General features: G+C 56.2%; 5 protein-coding genes across 13 annotated transcripts; 3 read left to right on the forward strand and 2 right to left on the reverse strand.

The window, feature by feature from the left end:
* Positions 1 to 235: 235 nt before the first annotated feature.
* On the forward strand, positions 236 to 2858 carry HSPB6 (heat shock protein family B (small) member 6). Its single transcript, XM_011290021.4, has 3 exons — positions 236 to 489; positions 1513 to 1635; positions 1745 to 2858. Exons 1-3 carry the CDS (start codon positions 307 to 309, stop codon positions 1922 to 1924), a joined length of 486 nt encoding a protein of 161 aa, XP_011288323.1. The 5' UTR covers positions 236 to 306; the 3' UTR covers positions 1925 to 2858.
* Positions 2859 to 2914: 56 nt separating this feature from the next.
* LIN37 (lin-37 DREAM MuvB core complex component) lies at positions 2915 to 8333 on the reverse strand. 3 transcript variants are annotated; one of them, XM_003997910.6, is made up of 9 exons: positions 7982 to 8331; positions 4961 to 5036; positions 4750 to 4800; positions 4402 to 4431; positions 4235 to 4320; positions 3983 to 4149; positions 3297 to 3437; positions 3136 to 3209; positions 2915 to 3051 (listed from the first exon to the last, which is right to left on the reverse strand). In XM_003997910.6, the coding sequence occupies exons 1-9, from the start codon at positions 8013 to 8015 to the stop codon at positions 2970 to 2972; spliced, it is 741 nt and encodes a 246-aa protein (XP_003997959.1). In that variant the 5' UTR covers positions 8016 to 8331; the 3' UTR covers positions 2915 to 2969. The 3 variants fall into 3 exon arrangements, 2 of the variants coding, with proteins under 2 accessions (XP_003997959.1, XP_011288322.1); XM_011290020.4 differs by having other exon boundaries at positions 4750 to 4803; XR_006590609.1 differs by having other exon boundaries at positions 3136 to 3231; positions 4750 to 4803; positions 7982 to 8333.
* Positions 8334 to 9527: 1194 nt separating this feature from the next.
* Positions 9528 to 10950, reverse strand: PSENEN (presenilin enhancer, gamma-secretase subunit). 2 transcript variants are annotated; one of them, XM_003997920.5, is made up of 4 exons: positions 10791 to 10950; positions 10499 to 10656; positions 9974 to 10078; positions 9528 to 9814 (listed from the first exon to the last, which is right to left on the reverse strand). In XM_003997920.5, the coding sequence occupies exons 1-4, from the start codon at positions 10829 to 10831 to the stop codon at positions 9675 to 9677; spliced, it is 444 nt and encodes a 147-aa protein (XP_003997969.1). In that variant the 5' UTR covers positions 10832 to 10950; the 3' UTR covers positions 9528 to 9674. The 2 variants fall into 2 exon arrangements, with proteins under 2 accessions (XP_003997969.1, XP_006941475.1); XM_006941413.5 differs by having other exon boundaries at positions 10499 to 10590; positions 10791 to 10850.
* Positions 10951 to 10981: 31 nt separating this feature from the next.
* On the forward strand, positions 10982 to 13273 carry U2AF1L4 (U2 small nuclear RNA auxiliary factor 1 like 4). 5 transcript variants are annotated; one of them, XR_006590608.1, is made up of 9 exons: positions 10982 to 11142; positions 11289 to 11376; positions 11748 to 11814; positions 11897 to 11946; positions 12022 to 12194; positions 12286 to 12419; positions 12525 to 12620; positions 12721 to 12876; positions 12985 to 13124. XR_006590608.1 is itself a non-coding variant. In XM_045046641.1 (8 exons), exons 1-8 carry the CDS (start codon positions 11099 to 11101, stop codon positions 12725 to 12727), a joined length of 585 nt encoding a protein of 194 aa, XP_044902576.1. In that variant the 5' UTR covers positions 10984 to 11098; the 3' UTR covers positions 12728 to 12863. The 5 variants fall into 5 exon arrangements, 3 of the variants coding, with proteins under 3 accessions (XP_044902576.1, XP_044902575.1, XP_006941473.1); XR_006590607.1 differs by having other exon boundaries at positions 12721 to 12869; XM_045046641.1 differs by lacking the exon at positions 12985 to 13124 and having other exon boundaries at positions 10984 to 11142; positions 12022 to 12120; positions 12721 to 12863.
* Positions 13274 to 13731: 458 nt separating this feature from the next.
* IGFLR1 (IGF like family receptor 1) lies at positions 13732 to 16013 on the forward strand. 2 transcript variants are annotated; one of them, XM_023245484.2, is made up of 5 exons: positions 13732 to 13874; positions 13996 to 14218; positions 14689 to 14873; positions 15178 to 15556; positions 15640 to 16013. In XM_023245484.2, exons 2-5 carry the CDS (start codon positions 14062 to 14064, stop codon positions 15963 to 15965), a joined length of 1047 nt encoding a protein of 348 aa, XP_023101252.2. In that variant the 5' UTR covers positions 13732 to 13874; positions 13996 to 14061; the 3' UTR covers positions 15966 to 16013. The 2 variants fall into 2 exon arrangements, with proteins under 2 accessions (XP_023101252.2, XP_003998025.5); XM_003997976.6 differs by lacking the exon at positions 13732 to 13874 and having other exon boundaries at positions 13896 to 14218.
* Positions 16014 to 16265: the final 252 nt, after the last annotated feature.

A 16265-nucleotide genomic window follows, 5' to 3' on the forward strand; every position in this document is an offset into this window, starting at 1 on the left:
CCGCGCGGTGGCCCTGGGTCCCAAATACCGTGCTGTTCTACCTACTCGGCAAGGCTGCGCCTCCTCAGCCTTAGTTTCCCCTTTGGGAAATTGGGGGATCACCTCTGGCATCCAGCAGGCGCTTAATAAATGGCCAAGTCATTGTTGGGCTTTCTAAATAAGGCTCTATTAATGGCCGGCGCTGGCCGCGGTCCCAGTGTCCCCGGGCGGCCCGCCGAGGGGCGGACACAAGGCGTACTATAAGAGCGGCTGCCGCGCACGCAGGGGCACTGCGGAGCCTAGGGGCGGCGGCGGCGGCGAAGCAGGATGGAGATCCCCGTGCCTGTGCAGCCGTCTTGGCTGCGCCGCGCCTCGGCCCCTTTGCCCGGGCGCCTCTTCGACCAGCGCTTCGGCGAGGGGCTGCTGGAAGCCGAGCTGGCTGCGCTCTGCCCCGCCACGCTGGCCCCCTACTACCTGCGCGCACCCAGCGTGGCGCTGCCTGCCGCCCAGGTGCCAGGCCTGGGGGAGGGCGGTAACCCGGCCACTTCCAAGGCTTGGGGCCCCGGTCATCCTGGGGGGGGGGGGAGGGGGAGGCAGGCTTGTCCCCTGACTTTGAGCGGGGTGGAAAGTCCGGCCACTCAGAGGGGCTTCTAGAGTTGCCGGAGTATGGAATCTTAGCGGTCGGATTACTGAAGGGGGTGGGAGGTCCCTGACCCTCTGAGGAGGGGCTCAGCTCTGAGGGGCTGGAATGGCTGAGTCACTGATAGGGTGCGGCGGTCACTCCGAGGGGGAGCGTTGGTGGCTGAAGGAGACCGGTGATCCGGCGAAAAGGGGGCGTTCAGTCATTCTGAAGGGGGCGTGTGGGTTCCCAGGGACTCCTGAGGGGAAGGAATGTTTTGTCATTTTCGGGGAAGAGTTTGGAGACTGTATGTGGTGTCCCTCTGTCTCGAGACAGAGGAAGGGTCCTGTGACTTGAGAAAGGGGGGCCTGGCCACTCGGGGAAGTGGAGGATGAATACTGGTAACTGTTGAGGGCGTAAGCGGCTCCGTGACTCCAGTGGGAGAGTAAAGAGAAGACTCTGGAGGCTGGGGGAAGAGGCATCTTGGCAATTTCTGGTGGTGGTGGGGAGGGGGTACAATAAGGGCACCAGGAGTTCTGAGAGGAAGGGGGCTGGGGACTCAGTGTCCAAAGGATACGCTGGCTATGGGTCCTTGACACTGGGGGAAGGGGCAGGGTTACCCTGTGAGAGCCGAGGTCCCTGACTTTGCACAAGAGGGCCTCATCAGTCTGTGTGAGAGGAAAATCTGTGATTACAGGGGGAGGGGTGATCCCAGCTATTCCGGGTGAAGACATCCTTTGGGGCTAGGAGTGGGAAGGGAGACTGCCCAGTTCCGGAGGCCTGGGGCAGGGGCAGCCCCGGAACGGGCGGGGGGAGGGGCCTTGCTGGGCCCTGGGAGCCTCCTCCCCCGCCCCCCCTCCCTCCCCTCCCCCCCCCCCCCCCCCGCCCCAGCCATGACGATCGACTGTGCTTAGGTCCCGACGGAACCTGGGCATTTCTCGGTGCTGCTGGACGTGAAGCACTTTTCCCCAGAGGAAATCGCCGTCAAGGTTGTTGGCGACCACGTGGAGGTGCATGCGCGCCACGAGGAGCGCCCGGTGAGCCCGCTGGCGGGGGTGGGACCAGAATGCGTAGGCGGGACCCACCGGCCGGAGCGACGGGGCGTCTATAGGGAAAGGGCGGAGCCACTCAAATCTCTTTCTCCAGGATGAGCATGGATACATCGCACGCGAGTTCCACCGCCGCTACCGCTTGCCGCCTGGTGTGGACCCTGCCGCCGTGACGTCTGCGCTGTCTCCTGAGGGCGTCCTGTCCATCCAGGCCGCTCCCGCTACAGCCCAGGCGACGGCCCAGGCTCCACCGCCGCCGCAGGCTGCTGCCAAGTAGGCGGTCATGCCTGAACCCTGGGAGCCGCCTCTGGCCCCCTCTTTTAAAGCCGACCTGACTCCACCCAGCCAGATGTCCTGAGCGCGCCAAAACCACCCACCCAATCTGGGATCCTACCCTGACCCTTCCCAACTAGGCTCTGCCCTGGTAACCTAGACCTTTCTACTGACGCTCCCACTCTCATACCCCCTCCAGCTTTCAACCCCCTGACACCTCCCTAGCTTCCAGGCCCTACAAGCACAACCCTTCAGCCTACAGTCTTCCAGCCCCACTGACCCCACTTTCTTGGCAATATAAACCCACTCAAAATTCCCTCCTCTGCTTCCTTCTGACTCATCTGTTAAAACATCTCCAAATCCCATTTTGATCCTTTCCCCACTCTGACACTATGTTATGGTGTGGCCAGCCCTGCTCCCACCCTAGATCAGTCAAGCATAATCCCTCTCCACCCCTCAAATATCCCAGACTGCCCAGACCTCCCACCCCAGACCATCTAGGCCTGGTCCTCAAGACTCTGGATCCTTCCCCCTCGTTCCAACTGGACACTACTCCCCCTACCCATCTTGTGACTTGAAACCCCAGCCAGCCACCCCCAGACTCTTGAGCCCCTTTTCTGACCCCCACCCCTGGACACCTATTTCAGGCCAAGCAGGACCCTCAGCCTCAGACTGTACAGACACCCACCCCATCTCCCCAGATTCTGCACAGATATCCTAAGCCCCATCCCCAACTCTACCCAGAACCCCCCAGTCATTCTGTCTTAACCCCTAAGTCTCCAACCACATATCCCAGGCAATCTACCTTCCAAGACCCAACCAAGCAGCCACTTTTTCTTCGGTTCCCCACAATCCTTCTCCCTCCTTGAATTCCCTGCCACCCCTATCCCCTCATACTACCTAGGCCCACTCCCCGAATAAATGTGATAGAGCTGGTACCAACTGCTTTATGTCTGGGCTGGGAAGAATAGGCTGGAGCAAGCAGAGGCCAGTGTGAAGGTGTGAAGGAGGGGAATGTTTATTGGGGGGATGTGGGGAGCAGGGGAACATCACTGGCGCTCATACATCTCCCGTAGGATCTTCATGCTTTCTGAGTACCGAAGCTGGTTCCGATGAGATGCCTCCTTCCACCTGTGGTGGGGGTGGAGAAGCAGAGGGAGGACTCAGCAGTTGGGGCAGAGGCCACAGGGGTGCAAACAGGATGGGGATGCTCACCTCTGGCGGATGCGTTTCCAGCGCTGCATGTTGCGGTAGATGAGTGTGGATGGTGAGGGCTCAGGCTCGGAGGGCTGAGTGGACAGAGAAGCCAGGCTGGGTGGCCATGCCCGAGCCTCGTAACATATGCCCCATAGCCCTGGGTCAGTTTGCATACCCACCTCATCATCGGGGGTACCCTGGGTCTCAGGCTGCAGCGGGGATGGAATTCGGGACCTGCAAGCATCACCAGATGGCCCAGCGGCTGTGGGTGGAGGCAGCTTGTACACATCGCGACTCTTGCTGCTGGTGACCTCTGAACTCTGGGGAAACAAGGGCCCCACCCCGGGCCCAAGAGAGTTAAAGAAGGCCAGCACTATATACTTCACCCCTCCTGCCTCATCCAGTGACAATAGACATGAGGGTCTCACAGTGGCCTGTCTTAAGAGCCATGCCAAAGGAGTGTCTCCTGTCCAATCCAGGGACCCCCATCCACCTCTGCCCAGCCCAGGGACCCCCAGTTACTCCTGCTCAGCCCAACGACCCCCATCTTCTCCCCTAGGCCAGGTGGCTACACCTTTTTGCATTAAGGACCCCTGTTGAGCCCCCCAGCTTTTGGTCACATCTATCTGCCCAAGGGAACCCTGTTCCCTCTCCCTTTCAGGCCAGGTAGCTGTATCCGTCTGGTTTAGGGAGTTCCATCCATACTCTCAGCCAAAATGTTCATATCTGTGTGCCTCATCAGACCAGAAATCACTGAGGGACAGAGACCTGTGCCTGTCTATCCCACTAGCTTTGGGAGGACACCCTGTGGTTATCTACCCACTGCCCCACTGGCTGCTGGGAGGGGGCCCACCACACATCCAACCTCCTCATCCTCAGGCAGTGGGGGCAGTGGTGAGCTGGGTGAGCGTTCTCGCTCGCGCACTGAGGGGCTGTTGCGCATCCAGGCACGGCAGATTGGGTACAATGGTGTGTTCTCACTGAACTGAGCCAAGTCCACACTCCGGTCAAACAGCTTGATCACATATGTGTCTAGGGTGATGGGAGGGGAAGGTGTGTGAACATCCTCCCATAGCTCCCCATCATGGCCTGCCCTCTAGAGTCACCGCCTACTCACTGGATCGCTGCGGCCCTCCCTCAGCCAGCCCGTCATCCATCTCCCTCCTCTTCTTCCTCCGCTGGTGGGGGAAGCGGGCGGATGGTCTGTGTGGGGCAGGAGAACATCAGGACCAGGGCAGGGGCTGGAGACTTCTTGTCAGTTGGCTGGGGCCCCTGCCACCTTACCGTTTGCCGGTAGATGCAATGGAACAATCCCTGTGGGGAGAGAGACAAGATGTCAGCAGGTGATTCTAAAACAAATGCCTGCTTAAAACCCCAAAAGGTACCCTGAGGAGACTGAGATGTTCACAGGGACCCCACCGAACTCTTAGACCCTGCGTCCCACCCAAGCCTCCAGGGCTGGAAGTGCCAACCATAAGGAAACCTAAGCTTCTGCTGCCACAGGGTCTCTGTACATGCAGGGTGGTCAGGACTGCGGTGGAGGAAGTGTGGGGCAGAGTGGTCAGAGCCTGGATGAAGAAGGAAGTTATCCAGCACGAGCCCTCAGATACAGATCCCATTAACAAAACTTACTTGTTGTGGGTGTCCGAGGGGGTTTTCCCAGCTTCCTCCTCTAGGCGCTCCCTGCTAGTGGAAGAGAACTGTGGGCTCAGGGTTCCCAGGGGCAAGTGGGAAGGCACCAAGTAGCTTTTCCATTGGGCCCCTTCCTCCCTAAGCCAGCCTCTGGGGTCCTACCCAGATCCACCCAGGACGACCCATAACCCCTGCTGGGCTAGGTCCCAACCTGTCCATGTGACTCTTCTCCAGCAGACACTGCAGGACAGCATCAAGTTGGTTCCGGGCCTTGGCCATCTCCAACTCTGGGGAAGAAGATACCAACCAGGAGTCGCTTCTAAGGCCCACCGCAGGTGGGCAGCCAACCAGGCTGAAGAAGGACATTCACATCCAAGCCTACGGCCGGGCCCAGGCACATTGGGCGGTGCAGTGGGCAAAGACAACTGACGTGATGAGCAAGAGCTCCGGGTTCCAGGGTTGTCCCACGTGCTCATGTGTGACCAAAGGCAAGTCACCTTACCTCACTGAGCCTGTTTCCTCAACTTGAAAATAGGTCTCCCAATGATACCTATGTGCAAGGACCGTTTGAGGTTTAAATAAACCTATGTTGGGGCACCTGGGTGGCTCAGTTGGTTAAGTGTCCAACTTGGGCTCAGCTCATGATCTCCCTGTTCCTGAGTTCAAGCCCCGTGTCGGGCTCAGTGCTCACAGCTCAGAGCCTGGAGACTGCTTCAGATCCTGTGTCTCCCTCTCTTTCTCTGCCCCTCCCCCACTTGTGCTCTGTCTCTCTCAAAAATAAATAAAATGTTAAATTTTTTTTTAAACAAACCTATGTTATATATGAATCTCTTAGCAAGATGCAATTACAGTAAGATGTACAGAGTACTTATTATGTGCCAAGAATTGTTCCAAGCACATTACACGTATTAACCCATTAAATTCTCACAATAACTCTGGCAGGTAGATAGGATTGTCCCCATCTTATGGATGATGAAACTGAGGCACAGAGAAGTTACGCTAGGAAATTGCAGGACTGAGGATTTGCACTCAGGCACTCCACAGCTGAAGTTATAAGGCAGAGACTCAAACTGGGTGCAGAATCTAGCTCCCAGATGTGGTCTGTTTGCCTGAGGCAGTGGTGTTATTTTAAATCTGAACTGAATCTAAGTGGACAACATGTAATAATTGAGAGACTGCACCTAAAATATCCATTTTTGGCCCCCCCCCCCACCGCCCCGCTCGAAATGAGATATGGGCCCACCTTCCTGCATTCCTGGCTCTGTTAGCCTGTGTGTTTGCCTCCCCTCATCATAGAACTTAAAGAGGTGATGATGTTATAAATATTCTCCTCTCGCCCTTGTGGGGTGTTTGCTCTCGTTCCAGCCAGTACCTAGCATCACTCTGGTCCAGGGCTCAAAGCCTGGAAGGACGCTTGGGGACATGCTTTGCCAGCCCTGGGATGAGAGAGGCAGGGATTCCCAACAGCACGGAGGAGAGGCAGGGTGGGGGTGAAGGGCTGCAGGCAGCTGAGATTCTAACAGAGAGCCCTGGACAAGAGCCCAGGTATAAATCATACATACCCACATCTCTTTCCCTAGGCCCTGCTTCTCTCCTGAACCTCAGACCTTGGGATCCCATGGTCTCCTGGATACCTCCCCCTGGACATCCCCTAGGCCCCTACCATCTACTGGGTCCATACTGGCCTAGTGTCTCTCTAAACTTTACCACTTTTCCTGGGGCCCCATCTCTGGGGTAGCCCCACTCCCCCAGTCCTTCACTGGGCCTCATAATAGACACCTCTCATCCTCCTCCACCCCAGCTCACCAACCCCATGGCCTGTCCACTTGGCCTCCTGAGTATCTCTCTGCTCTCTCCCTAGCCTGGTTCTCTCCCTTCCCCCAGGCTCCCAGCCTCAATCTCCTCCTCTGACCTACCCTGCACAACGTGCCCAGGAGACTCTTTGGAAAACCAAACCCACCCTGATCCTCCCCTGCATAGAATAGTCCACCACTCCGTAGTTCCCCAGGACTGAGTCTGAACTCTTTGGCCTGGTGTTCACAGGCCTCCAATGACCCTGCCTGCCCCCCCGCCCCCACCATCATCTATAGTCAGGCCATTATATTTTACTCTTCCACTCATGATTTTTTTTTTTTTTTTTTTGAATTTGGGGGGGATCTTTATTAACTCACTCCTCAGTTCAAAACCCTCCTTTGGCTTCCCATTTCCCTCAGAACAAAAGCCAAAGTCCTAATTTGGATCCACAAGAACTGTCCTCCTCCCTCTCCCTGTTTGCCATCATCTCACACTCTCCACCTGACTCTCTCTGCTCCAGACACACTGGCCTCTCTGCTGGGCCTTGAACGTGGCAGATGAGTCTTCCACCTCAGGACCTTTTCAGAGCTATTTCCTACATCTGATTTGCTGTTCCCTCATCTGTCCTCACTCTTTCTTTTTTTTTAATTATTTATTTTTGAGAGAGAGAAAGAGAAAGAGAATGAATGAATCCTAAGCAGGATCCAGGCTCTGGGCTGTCAGTACAGAGCTGGACGTGGGGCAGGAACTCATGAACCCTGAGATCATGACCTGAGCTGAAGTCACAGGGCTCAACGGACGGAGCCACTCAGGTGCCCCACCTTGCCTCACTCCTGATCTTACCTTCTCCTGTTTCGTTTTATTAGAACTTATACCATCTAACACCCTACACATCATTTTGCTTTTTTGGGGGTCTGGATTCCATGCCTCTCCCACCACCCTCATTAACATGCCAGTCCTGGGTTCCCATCAGCTCGGACCCAACCCAAAATGACTTCCTCTCTCTCAGCTTCGGTTTCCCAATCTACCACATTTCCTACTTCCTAGGATTACTGGGATACAGGGACTGGGAGGATTAAATGCTTCTCTGCACTTCAAGTGCTGAGCACAATGCTTGCCTCATGACCACTGCTGGAAATGGGGAAACCGAGGCAGAGGCAAGAAGTGTCCTTTTCATTGTCACACGTCTCAGGATCCCCGGGTCTTACTGTACCACACGGTCTGAGCCACCACCATTCAATCTCAACGCTACCTTCAACACAGACCGGGAGGGTATGAAGATGGCAAAAATCGTTCAATGCCTGACATAGCGATGGTCAGGTGGGCGGCAGGAAGAAGTCGCGTGGTCCGTCTGATCGCGATAATCTTATCTATCGGGACTCCCACACCCTGATGGGTCCGGTGCTCCCCTACAGGCCCCCTACCTCGGGGTCCTCACCTGATTTCTCCACTTTCACCTTCACCGGAAACATGGCTTGGGTCTGAGGTGTGGCTAGCTGGGTCAGAGGAGGCCAAAGAGCCTAGGGTCATAAATGGAGGCCGAAGACTGACGGGAAGAGGTCAAAGATAAGCTTTGTGTGCGACCAGTCCCCCGCGCTGAGCAGTGTCCGGCGGCGACCGCCACTACAGCCGCCACCTCCTCTGTTTCCCTTCTGTGGGCGGGTCCCTTTGGCAATTGCTTGTTCCCATTTGGCAGTGCCACCGTCGATCTCGTCCCTGACCAATTGACACCGCTGCCATCTGCTCCCAGCTGTAAGTCCCACCTTTCTGAGGCCCCGTTTCCGGAAACAAAGCAACGGCATCCCGCGGTGCTTCCTGGGAGGTGTAGTTCTACCTCCGAGACGCAGCCAGGGTAACAACGCCTGCGCCGCGCGAGGCACGGTGGGAGACGTAGGATCAGGGCTGCGTGAGGTTTCTTGGAACTTGTAGTGTTAGGAGCTTTGAGGAAAACCAATTTAGCTATTACCAAGATTTATTTAACCGTAGGAGTCTTTCTTGCCCCCGAGAAGAAGACAAGTCTGGAGTTAGGCCGGGTTCAACCTTACTGAGCACTCGCCAGGTGCCAGCTACCTGTTAATCTCTCCTCAGGAGCAACCATTTACTTAGCAAATATTTATTAGCGTGCCAGGCACTCTTCTAGGCACGGGGGACACTGCACAGAACAAAACCGACAAAAATTCCTGCCGTAATAGAGCTTATATTTCAGAGGATGTAAGATTACAAGAAGTAAAACAGTTTAAAAGAAATGTAATAAAAGAAAGAATGCAACCTCAAGGCACTTAGGGAGTACCAACGTTAAGGATTGAAATTTTAAGTAGGATGGTCAAGGAAGCTTTCTCTGATAAAGCTCTTGGCTATGTCTATTGCTGCAGACAACATCTCCTTCAGAAAATGGGAAACTTCCATTTACCACAGATGCTTTGGGTCTGATAAATTCTAAGAGGTAGTATTGATATCCACATTTCTTAAAAAAAATTTTTTTTTAATGTTTTGAGAGAAAGAGAGAGACAGAGCATGAACAGGGGAGGGCAGAGAGAGAGAGGGAGACACAAAATCCAAAGTAGGTTCCAGGCTCTGAGCTGTTAGCACAGAGCCTGATGGAGGGCTCGAGTCATGAACAGTGAGATCATGACCTGAGCCGAAGTTGGACACCTAACCTACTGAGTCGTCACCCAGGTGCCCCGGTACCCACATTTCTGATGAGAGTACTGAGGCCAAGTGGGAAAGTAGAGTTTTCAAATTCACACACCCCCAGGACAGGATAGCAGCCCCTAGTAATGGAAGCATTGTTTCTTTCTTATTCTGCATCTGTAAAATAGGGTTCCTGAGCAGGAAAATTCCTATTTCAGAGGGTTCATAGAGTGAAGGATTGCACTACTGTGTGAAGCACTAAGCCTGGCACAAAGTGAGCATTCAATACACGTTTCTGAATATTAATAACCATTTTATGCTTCAACCTCCAAAAGATCCAGGAAGTCAATACAGAGGATTAGAGTCCTTTATTGGGGGATGTCAGCAAAGAACACAGGAGATGGGAACAAGTCTTAGGGGCTTGAGAGGGGCTTAGAGTCGAGGAGCCCATCCTGGGAGAATGAGAGAATGAGCAAGTCCCAGGCCTGTGTAGGAAGCTATCAGGGGGTACCTAGGGGTATGGTGAAGGAGAGATAGTCACCAAGGGCGCCCCAACGGGGCCGGTAGATCTGGAAGATGGTGATCCAGGTTGTGAGTACAATCACCCAGAAGAGGAAGCCCACAGCTGAGCGCCAGACATCTGTAAGAAGGAACAGGAATGGGTAAGGTTGGCCTCCAACTGCCCTCTGGTCTCCCCCAGACTGGCCCTCTCTTCTCTTTGGGAGCCCCAGAATTCTGAAACCTCCATCATTCCCTCTGGACACCCAATGGCCTCCCTTCATCTGTGTCCTAGACTCACAGCCTTTGATTTGGCTCTGCTCTGTGTACGCCGGGACTAGGAACGCCTCTCGGAAGAACCAGAAGATATTGACCAACCAGAGAAAAGGCAGGAAAGCAAACCCACCTAAGGGAAAACAAAACAAAACAACAACAGCAACAAAACTGTAACAAAAAGCAGTGATATTCACCCCCGCCCCAAACTTCTACATAGAGGACAGAAGGCCCTCTCCCATGTCCAAGTTCAAATGGAGATCTCTATCAGAGATTTAGGAATTCTGGCTCCTCCCTGTGACCCAAAAATCTGACTCTTCAATCGTCTATTTCTCAGGACCCAGAATCCAGCCCCACAGCTTCCCCCCGTCTCTTGGGACCCAGAAGTTGAGGCCCCAGCTTCCTCTTTCCTCAGGTCTCAGACCCTTCCCTCAGACCCAGGAGTCCGCAACTAAGACCCAAGAATCCAAGTCCCCAGGTCCTCTTCCCTCGGGCGCTCTAGTCCTGTCCCCGTCCCCTCTCTTCTCCTGGGACTCTAGGAATCGGCCCTTACCCAGGTAGTACTTCCGGCACAGATTTAGCTTCTCCTCGTTGGACACCCGCTCCAAGTTCATAGTTGCGCTGAGGCGGAGTCGTCCCGAGGGTCTGTAAGGGCAAGAGCCGAGCCTTGACCCCAGGTGACAGATGCAGGGATCGCGAACAACCACGCCCCTATTACGACAAAACGGAGATAAAACTGAAGGGTGGGTGTGCTGAAAGAAGGGTACTCCGGCCCCCACCAGCAAGCTGACAGGGTTGAACGCTCTTCACGTTTATTGGGGTACGCGAAACGACCCCCAACTCACCAGTGGAACCTATTTCCTCCGCTTGGAAGCCTTTGCCACATTCAACTCCGGACGTTTGCGCGAGACACCGCAAGTATCTCTGGAGTTTGTAGTCTTTTTCAGTGAGGCAACGCTGCACGCATGCGCCTTCGGGGAACTCCGGGAGGCGGGATTTTTGCGGGGAGGGCGCAGGTCTCCAACACGCAAGCGCAGCAGACGGTCTAGGCGCGCGTGCGGTGGAGGGAGGCAGCGACAAACTACACTTCCCAATGCTCTAAAGCAACGGAAATGACGTAAAGAGCCGACTGAGTTGGAGGGTTCGAGTAAAAATGGCTGAATATTTAGCTTCGATATTCGGGACTGAGAAGGACAAGTGAGAACGGGCGCAGGGAGTGGCCCCCTGCGGGGACCGGGGCCGGGACATTTGGTTCCCTGGTGGCTGGGAGGCGTTGGGCGGTGTTTCTGGGGTGTCCGGCCTCCCCGGCCCTCGGTTCACCTCTGTCTTTGCACCTCTTCCAGGGTTAACTGCTCTTTTTACTTTAAGATCGGGGCCTGCCGGCACGGGGACCGGTGCTCCCGGCTTCACAACAAACCGACTTTCAGCCAGGTGAGACCCGGCACGGAGCCTTGAGGGTTAACGCCTCCCAGCCATTCCCCTTCTGTTGTCCATCATCACGAGGTCCCGCCTTTTCCGGGTTTCAAAGGCCCACCTTACCACCGGCTTTTTTCCTGTCGGGCCTCTGCGGGTTCCTCCCCTTCCTTCAGGTCCCTCTCGCCACGCCCCCGTACTTGCGAACTACACTGCTGGGCTGTCCCTGACTGCTAGGTTTCTCTTCTGGTTTCCTTAAGCGCGAGCATCGCTGATGCGCTCAATCAAGGTGCTTAGGCTTCTTCTCTGTTGCCTGGTCTCAGCCCCAACCTTCATACCCCACCCCTTTGCATGAGCTCAGGCCCCCGCCCCCTTTAAATTCTGTTCAGACCATAGTGCTGCTCAACCTGTACCGGAATCCACAGAACACCGCCCAAACCGCAGACGGATCACACTGTGAGTGAGGGGCCGGCCTTGGGGGCAGGGCAGACAGACCCCGGCAGGCCACCCCCTGATTTCATCCTGCCCCCTCCTCCAGGTCACGTGAGCGACGTGGAGGTGCAAGAACACTATGATAACTTCTTCGAGGTGAGGGTTGGCAAGGGATGGGTTGAGTTTCCTGTGGGCCAGGAGCTCAGCTGAATGCGTCCTGATCTTCCGCAGGAGGTGTTCACGGAGCTGCAGGAGAAGTACGGGGAGATTGAAGAGATGAATGTGTGCGACAACCTGGGGGACCACCTCGTGGGCAATGTCTACGTCAAGGTGTCTGCTTTCCCCCCAATAGAGCCTACAGGTGGAGGCATTTCAGTGTCACCACTGAAGCCTCACAGCTTGAGGTCCATCACCAAATCCAGCCCAGCCCCAGAGCTGCTAACTGATTCCCTAAAGACTTCTGAGTTTGCCAACCCTGATCGATTTTTCCCTTAGTTTCGGCGTGAGGAGGATGCAGAGCGGGCAGTGGCTGAACTCAATAACCGCTGGTTCAATGGGCAGGCAGTGCATGCTGAGCTGTCTCCTGTCACCGACTTCCGGGAGTCGTGCTGTCGGCAATACGAGATGGGGTATGGTAGTACGGGGGTGGGATGGGCACCAGGAGTTCCAGACTCCTGTGTGTTGGGAAGCTGTCATCGACGGCAGCGTCCTCCATCCGTCTGTCCCCTACCCAGGGAATGTACCCGGGGTGGCTTCTGCAACTTCATGCACCTTCGGCCCATCTCCCGGAATCTTCGACGTCAGCTGTATGGGCGAGGACCCAGGCGCAGGTACCTCAGGATCAGCTTGTCAGGATGTCTCATACCCTAAGGCCTTTGTACCCTGGGATGGACCTTATCCTACGTCCCCATAACAGCGTGTCTCTTTTAGATCCTAAGACTAGTTCTGAGCATCATCCCAGGACCAGCGCCTAAATCTCAACCCCAAAACCAGCTGGAACTCCAAACCCCCAAACCCAAGACCAGTCTGGATCTCCAATCCAGAGATCAGTGCCTGAGCACCTGTCCTGATACCACTCAGTAACTGGTTATTTCATCACCTGCCCTGCCCTACCCCAGAACTGAGAGGCAGGCCTGGGGAAGTGTGCGACATTTTTCACAGCTCTAACCCTCATCTCTCCTCTCCTGTTCCCAGGTCACCCCCAAGGTCCCATACTGGTCACCGCCCCCGAGAAAGAAACCGAAGACGTTCCCCAGACCACCGGCATGGCCGCTTCTGAGACCCTGGCTCCCTTGACCTCCACCCCTGACAGGCATAAATGTTCCTGGCCAGAACACCTCCTGAAAGCTTCCTTACCTCCCCAGCGCCGTCTTCCCCAGGCTCCGGGGCTCCGTGATGTTAATCTGTTAAACACAGGGACCTTCTTTTACCACCCTTCCCCTAATAAAGTTCTGTATTGAGGGTTTAGAACCTGTTAGCTTGAGCCTAGCTGTGGGCTGGAGTTTCCTTCCACCCCCGCATCTCCTGACGAAAAGGGGAAGCGGGCTGGGCTCTGGCCACAACTTCAGCTGAAGAACTTCCAGCAACAGGTGGGAAAGCAGCAGGCTCAGGGCCCAAGGCTCTAGAAACCCCTCAGTGGGACCGGTAGCAGTGGGGACGCTTTTGTGCTGGGAACTTCGGGACATTTCTCGAAGGCTTCTCAAGGGGGAGGTGCCTGATTGTGGCAGGTTGGAGGATTCCCAGCCCGGAGGAGATTGGGGTTAGGAGCTAAGGTAAGGCCCCTGGGAGTTGAGTGGGAGTCTCCAGAGGGTGAGGTCCGGGTGCTCCATGCCAGCTCCCCTGAGGTGGGAGTTCGCGATACCTAATAGTTAAGCTTACTGTATGCTAGGTGCTGTTCTAAGCAGTTTACTTCTAGTAATGGTTTTAAGTCTTCGAAATAAACCTTTGAGACAGGTACTGTTCTCCTGCTTTAGGGATGAGAAAAGAGGTAAGGAAGATGGCAGCGGTGGGATATGAATCCACTCTGTGGTTCCTGAGTCCTCATTCTAGCAATCTAGAGGCCTTGGTGGTCCTTCTAATAACGGGTCAGGAGCTGGACCAGGGGCTGGGGGTGGGGGGCGGTAGGTTCCCCGTCTTCCAAAACGGTTTGGGTATCCCAAGCCCCCACATCACTGCTTCCTTCTTCTGCCCCGGTTTCCTGGAAAGTGTGACAGAGGCGCTGTGGCCGGAAGTTCTGTGGTCACGGCCCCCCAGGCTACAGACCCCGCCCGGATGGGGCCCCTACGCCGCCTCCTGACTGCGGCACTACTTCTGGCTCAGGCTGCGCCTCAGGAGGCCTCCCAGCACTGCGGGCGCCTAGAGTACTGGAACCCTGATAACCGGTGCTGCAGCAGCTGCCTGCAGCGCTTTGGGCCGCCCCCCTGCCCGGGTGAGGAGCAGGGGCCGGGGTATGAGGGCGGAGCCAGGAGGTGATAAGGAGATGGGGAAGGGACGAGGTCTGTGGATTATTGTCTGTGAGGCTTCCTTCTGCGTGGGGGCGGGCCGGCCCTATGCAGATAAGACAGCAGGGGCGCTGAGCCTGTGACGGAAGGGATGGTATGGGTTACGTTAGTGCCACGGCGAAGTGGTCCTGCCAGTGAGAGGGGCCGGATCTCGGCGGCGTTCAGAGGGTGGGCTGTGTGGCTAAATCGGGAGTGGGTAGGGCTTGGTGCCGAAGCGGGGCGGGGCCTGTGTAGAGAGGGTCTTGAGCCTGCTTGGCCAGTGCGGGGAGGGTGGCACGTCCACTGATAGGGTGGGTGAGTAGAGTACAAGGTCGGGATAGGACAAGGGGGAAAGGGCGTCGTTAGTGCAGAAGAGGAGGGGCTGGGCGGCCACACGTGAGACTTTGTTTCCCACCAGACTACGAGTTTTCGGAAAACTGCGGATTCAATGATTTTGCCGACCACGTGACATACCCCTTCAAAGAGTGTCCCTTTGGGCAGTGCAACCCCGACAATGCGGAGCTATGTAGCCCTTGTGGCGCCGGAGCCACGGCCCCCGCTCCTGCAGGGAGCAGGAGCGGAACCCAGCGTCGCTGCACAGAGGTGCGGGTAGGCCCCGGAGGGCCTGGGAAGGGGTGCAGCCTGTCGGAAGTGGGACAGGGGCTGGGGGGCGTGGTTTGGGGTTAGGTGGGCGGGGTCTGGACTAAGGGAGGGAGTGCCGTCCCACTGAAGAGAATAATAGGGTTGGGGGAATAGTAGTATCAGGAGACCTACCTGGGTTAGGGGGTGGGTCGCTGTCTCAGGTGGGGATTTGGTCCCACTGAGGGATATAAGGATGGGAAGTTCAGGCTGAGGGGGGCAGAAGTGGGTGGGGCACGCCTCCAGCTTTACTCCAACCTATTTGCAGAAGCCGGTCCCTCCCAAGGAGCCCTGTCCTCTCGAGTCTGGGAAACCCAGAGTCTATAGCTCCCAGGAGCCCAGCCCATCAGCGATTTCCAGGGTCTCCTGGACACCTGAGCGCAACGTCACTCAGCAGGCCTTGCCGAATTTCGCCCTGCCAGTGGTGCTGGTTCTCATGGCGCTGGTTCTGCTGGTGACCTCAGCAGTGATCCTTCTGCTTGCCCAGCGGTGTCACCGCCGGGCAAAAGTCCTCCATCCCTACCCCGGCTTGGTTTGTGGCGACACCAATATCCATACGGTCTTCTCCTTGCCCTCGTCCTCTCCAGGCTCCCTGGAGGCATCAGACGCAGGGGATAAGGTCTCTCTGGTTCCACTCCTGGGCAGAGGTTAGTCGGGGACGTGCCAGGGAGGGAAAAGGTGGACTAGAAGATTGCCCTTCCTCTTCCTCACCCCTCCATTTGTCTCCCAGAACTGCCGAGTCTGGCATCACAGCCCCTGTCTCGCCTCCTCGATGAGCTGGAGGTGCTGGAGGAGCTGATAGTGCTGCTGGATCCTGAACCTGGGCCAGGTGGGGGGATGGCATGCGGCACCACGAGACACCTGGCGGCGAGGTACGGAGTGCCCGCTGCCTGGTCCACCTTTGCCTACTCACTGCGACCCAGTCGCTCGCCACTGCGGGCCCTGATCGAGATGGTGGTGGCAAGGGAGCCCTCTGCTTCTCTGGGGCAGTTTGGCACACACCTGGCCCAGCTGGGGCGGGCAGATGCGCTGCAGGTGCTGTCCAAACTTGGCTGATCTGGGGCTTGTTCGGCCTACTCCTCAATAAAGTTTCCCATGAATTGCCTGCTGCCTCTGGGCCTCATTAAGGTGCCCTTTTGAAATACGGTCTTAACTGGGCCAAGACCCAACGGGAATCCCCTCATCCCACCATGCGCAACTAGACCAGATGTGGGAGCCGGCCTCGTGCCTCTGGCACCCATGGTCCCGAGAAATGGCCCTGCTACCCTGGGGAGAGCTCATTCACAGGGGCCCAGCCGGATTCTAACTGGGAATATGTTGAACATTTCTTGCTCCGAAGCCTTAACAGACCCTCAC

This window comes from Felis catus, chromosome E2 (assembly GCF_018350175.1).
Source record: "Felis catus isolate Fca126 chromosome E2, F.catus_Fca126_mat1.0, whole genome shotgun sequence".
In the NCBI taxonomy this organism is placed as follows: Eukaryota; Metazoa; Chordata; class Mammalia; order Carnivora; family Felidae; genus Felis; species Felis catus.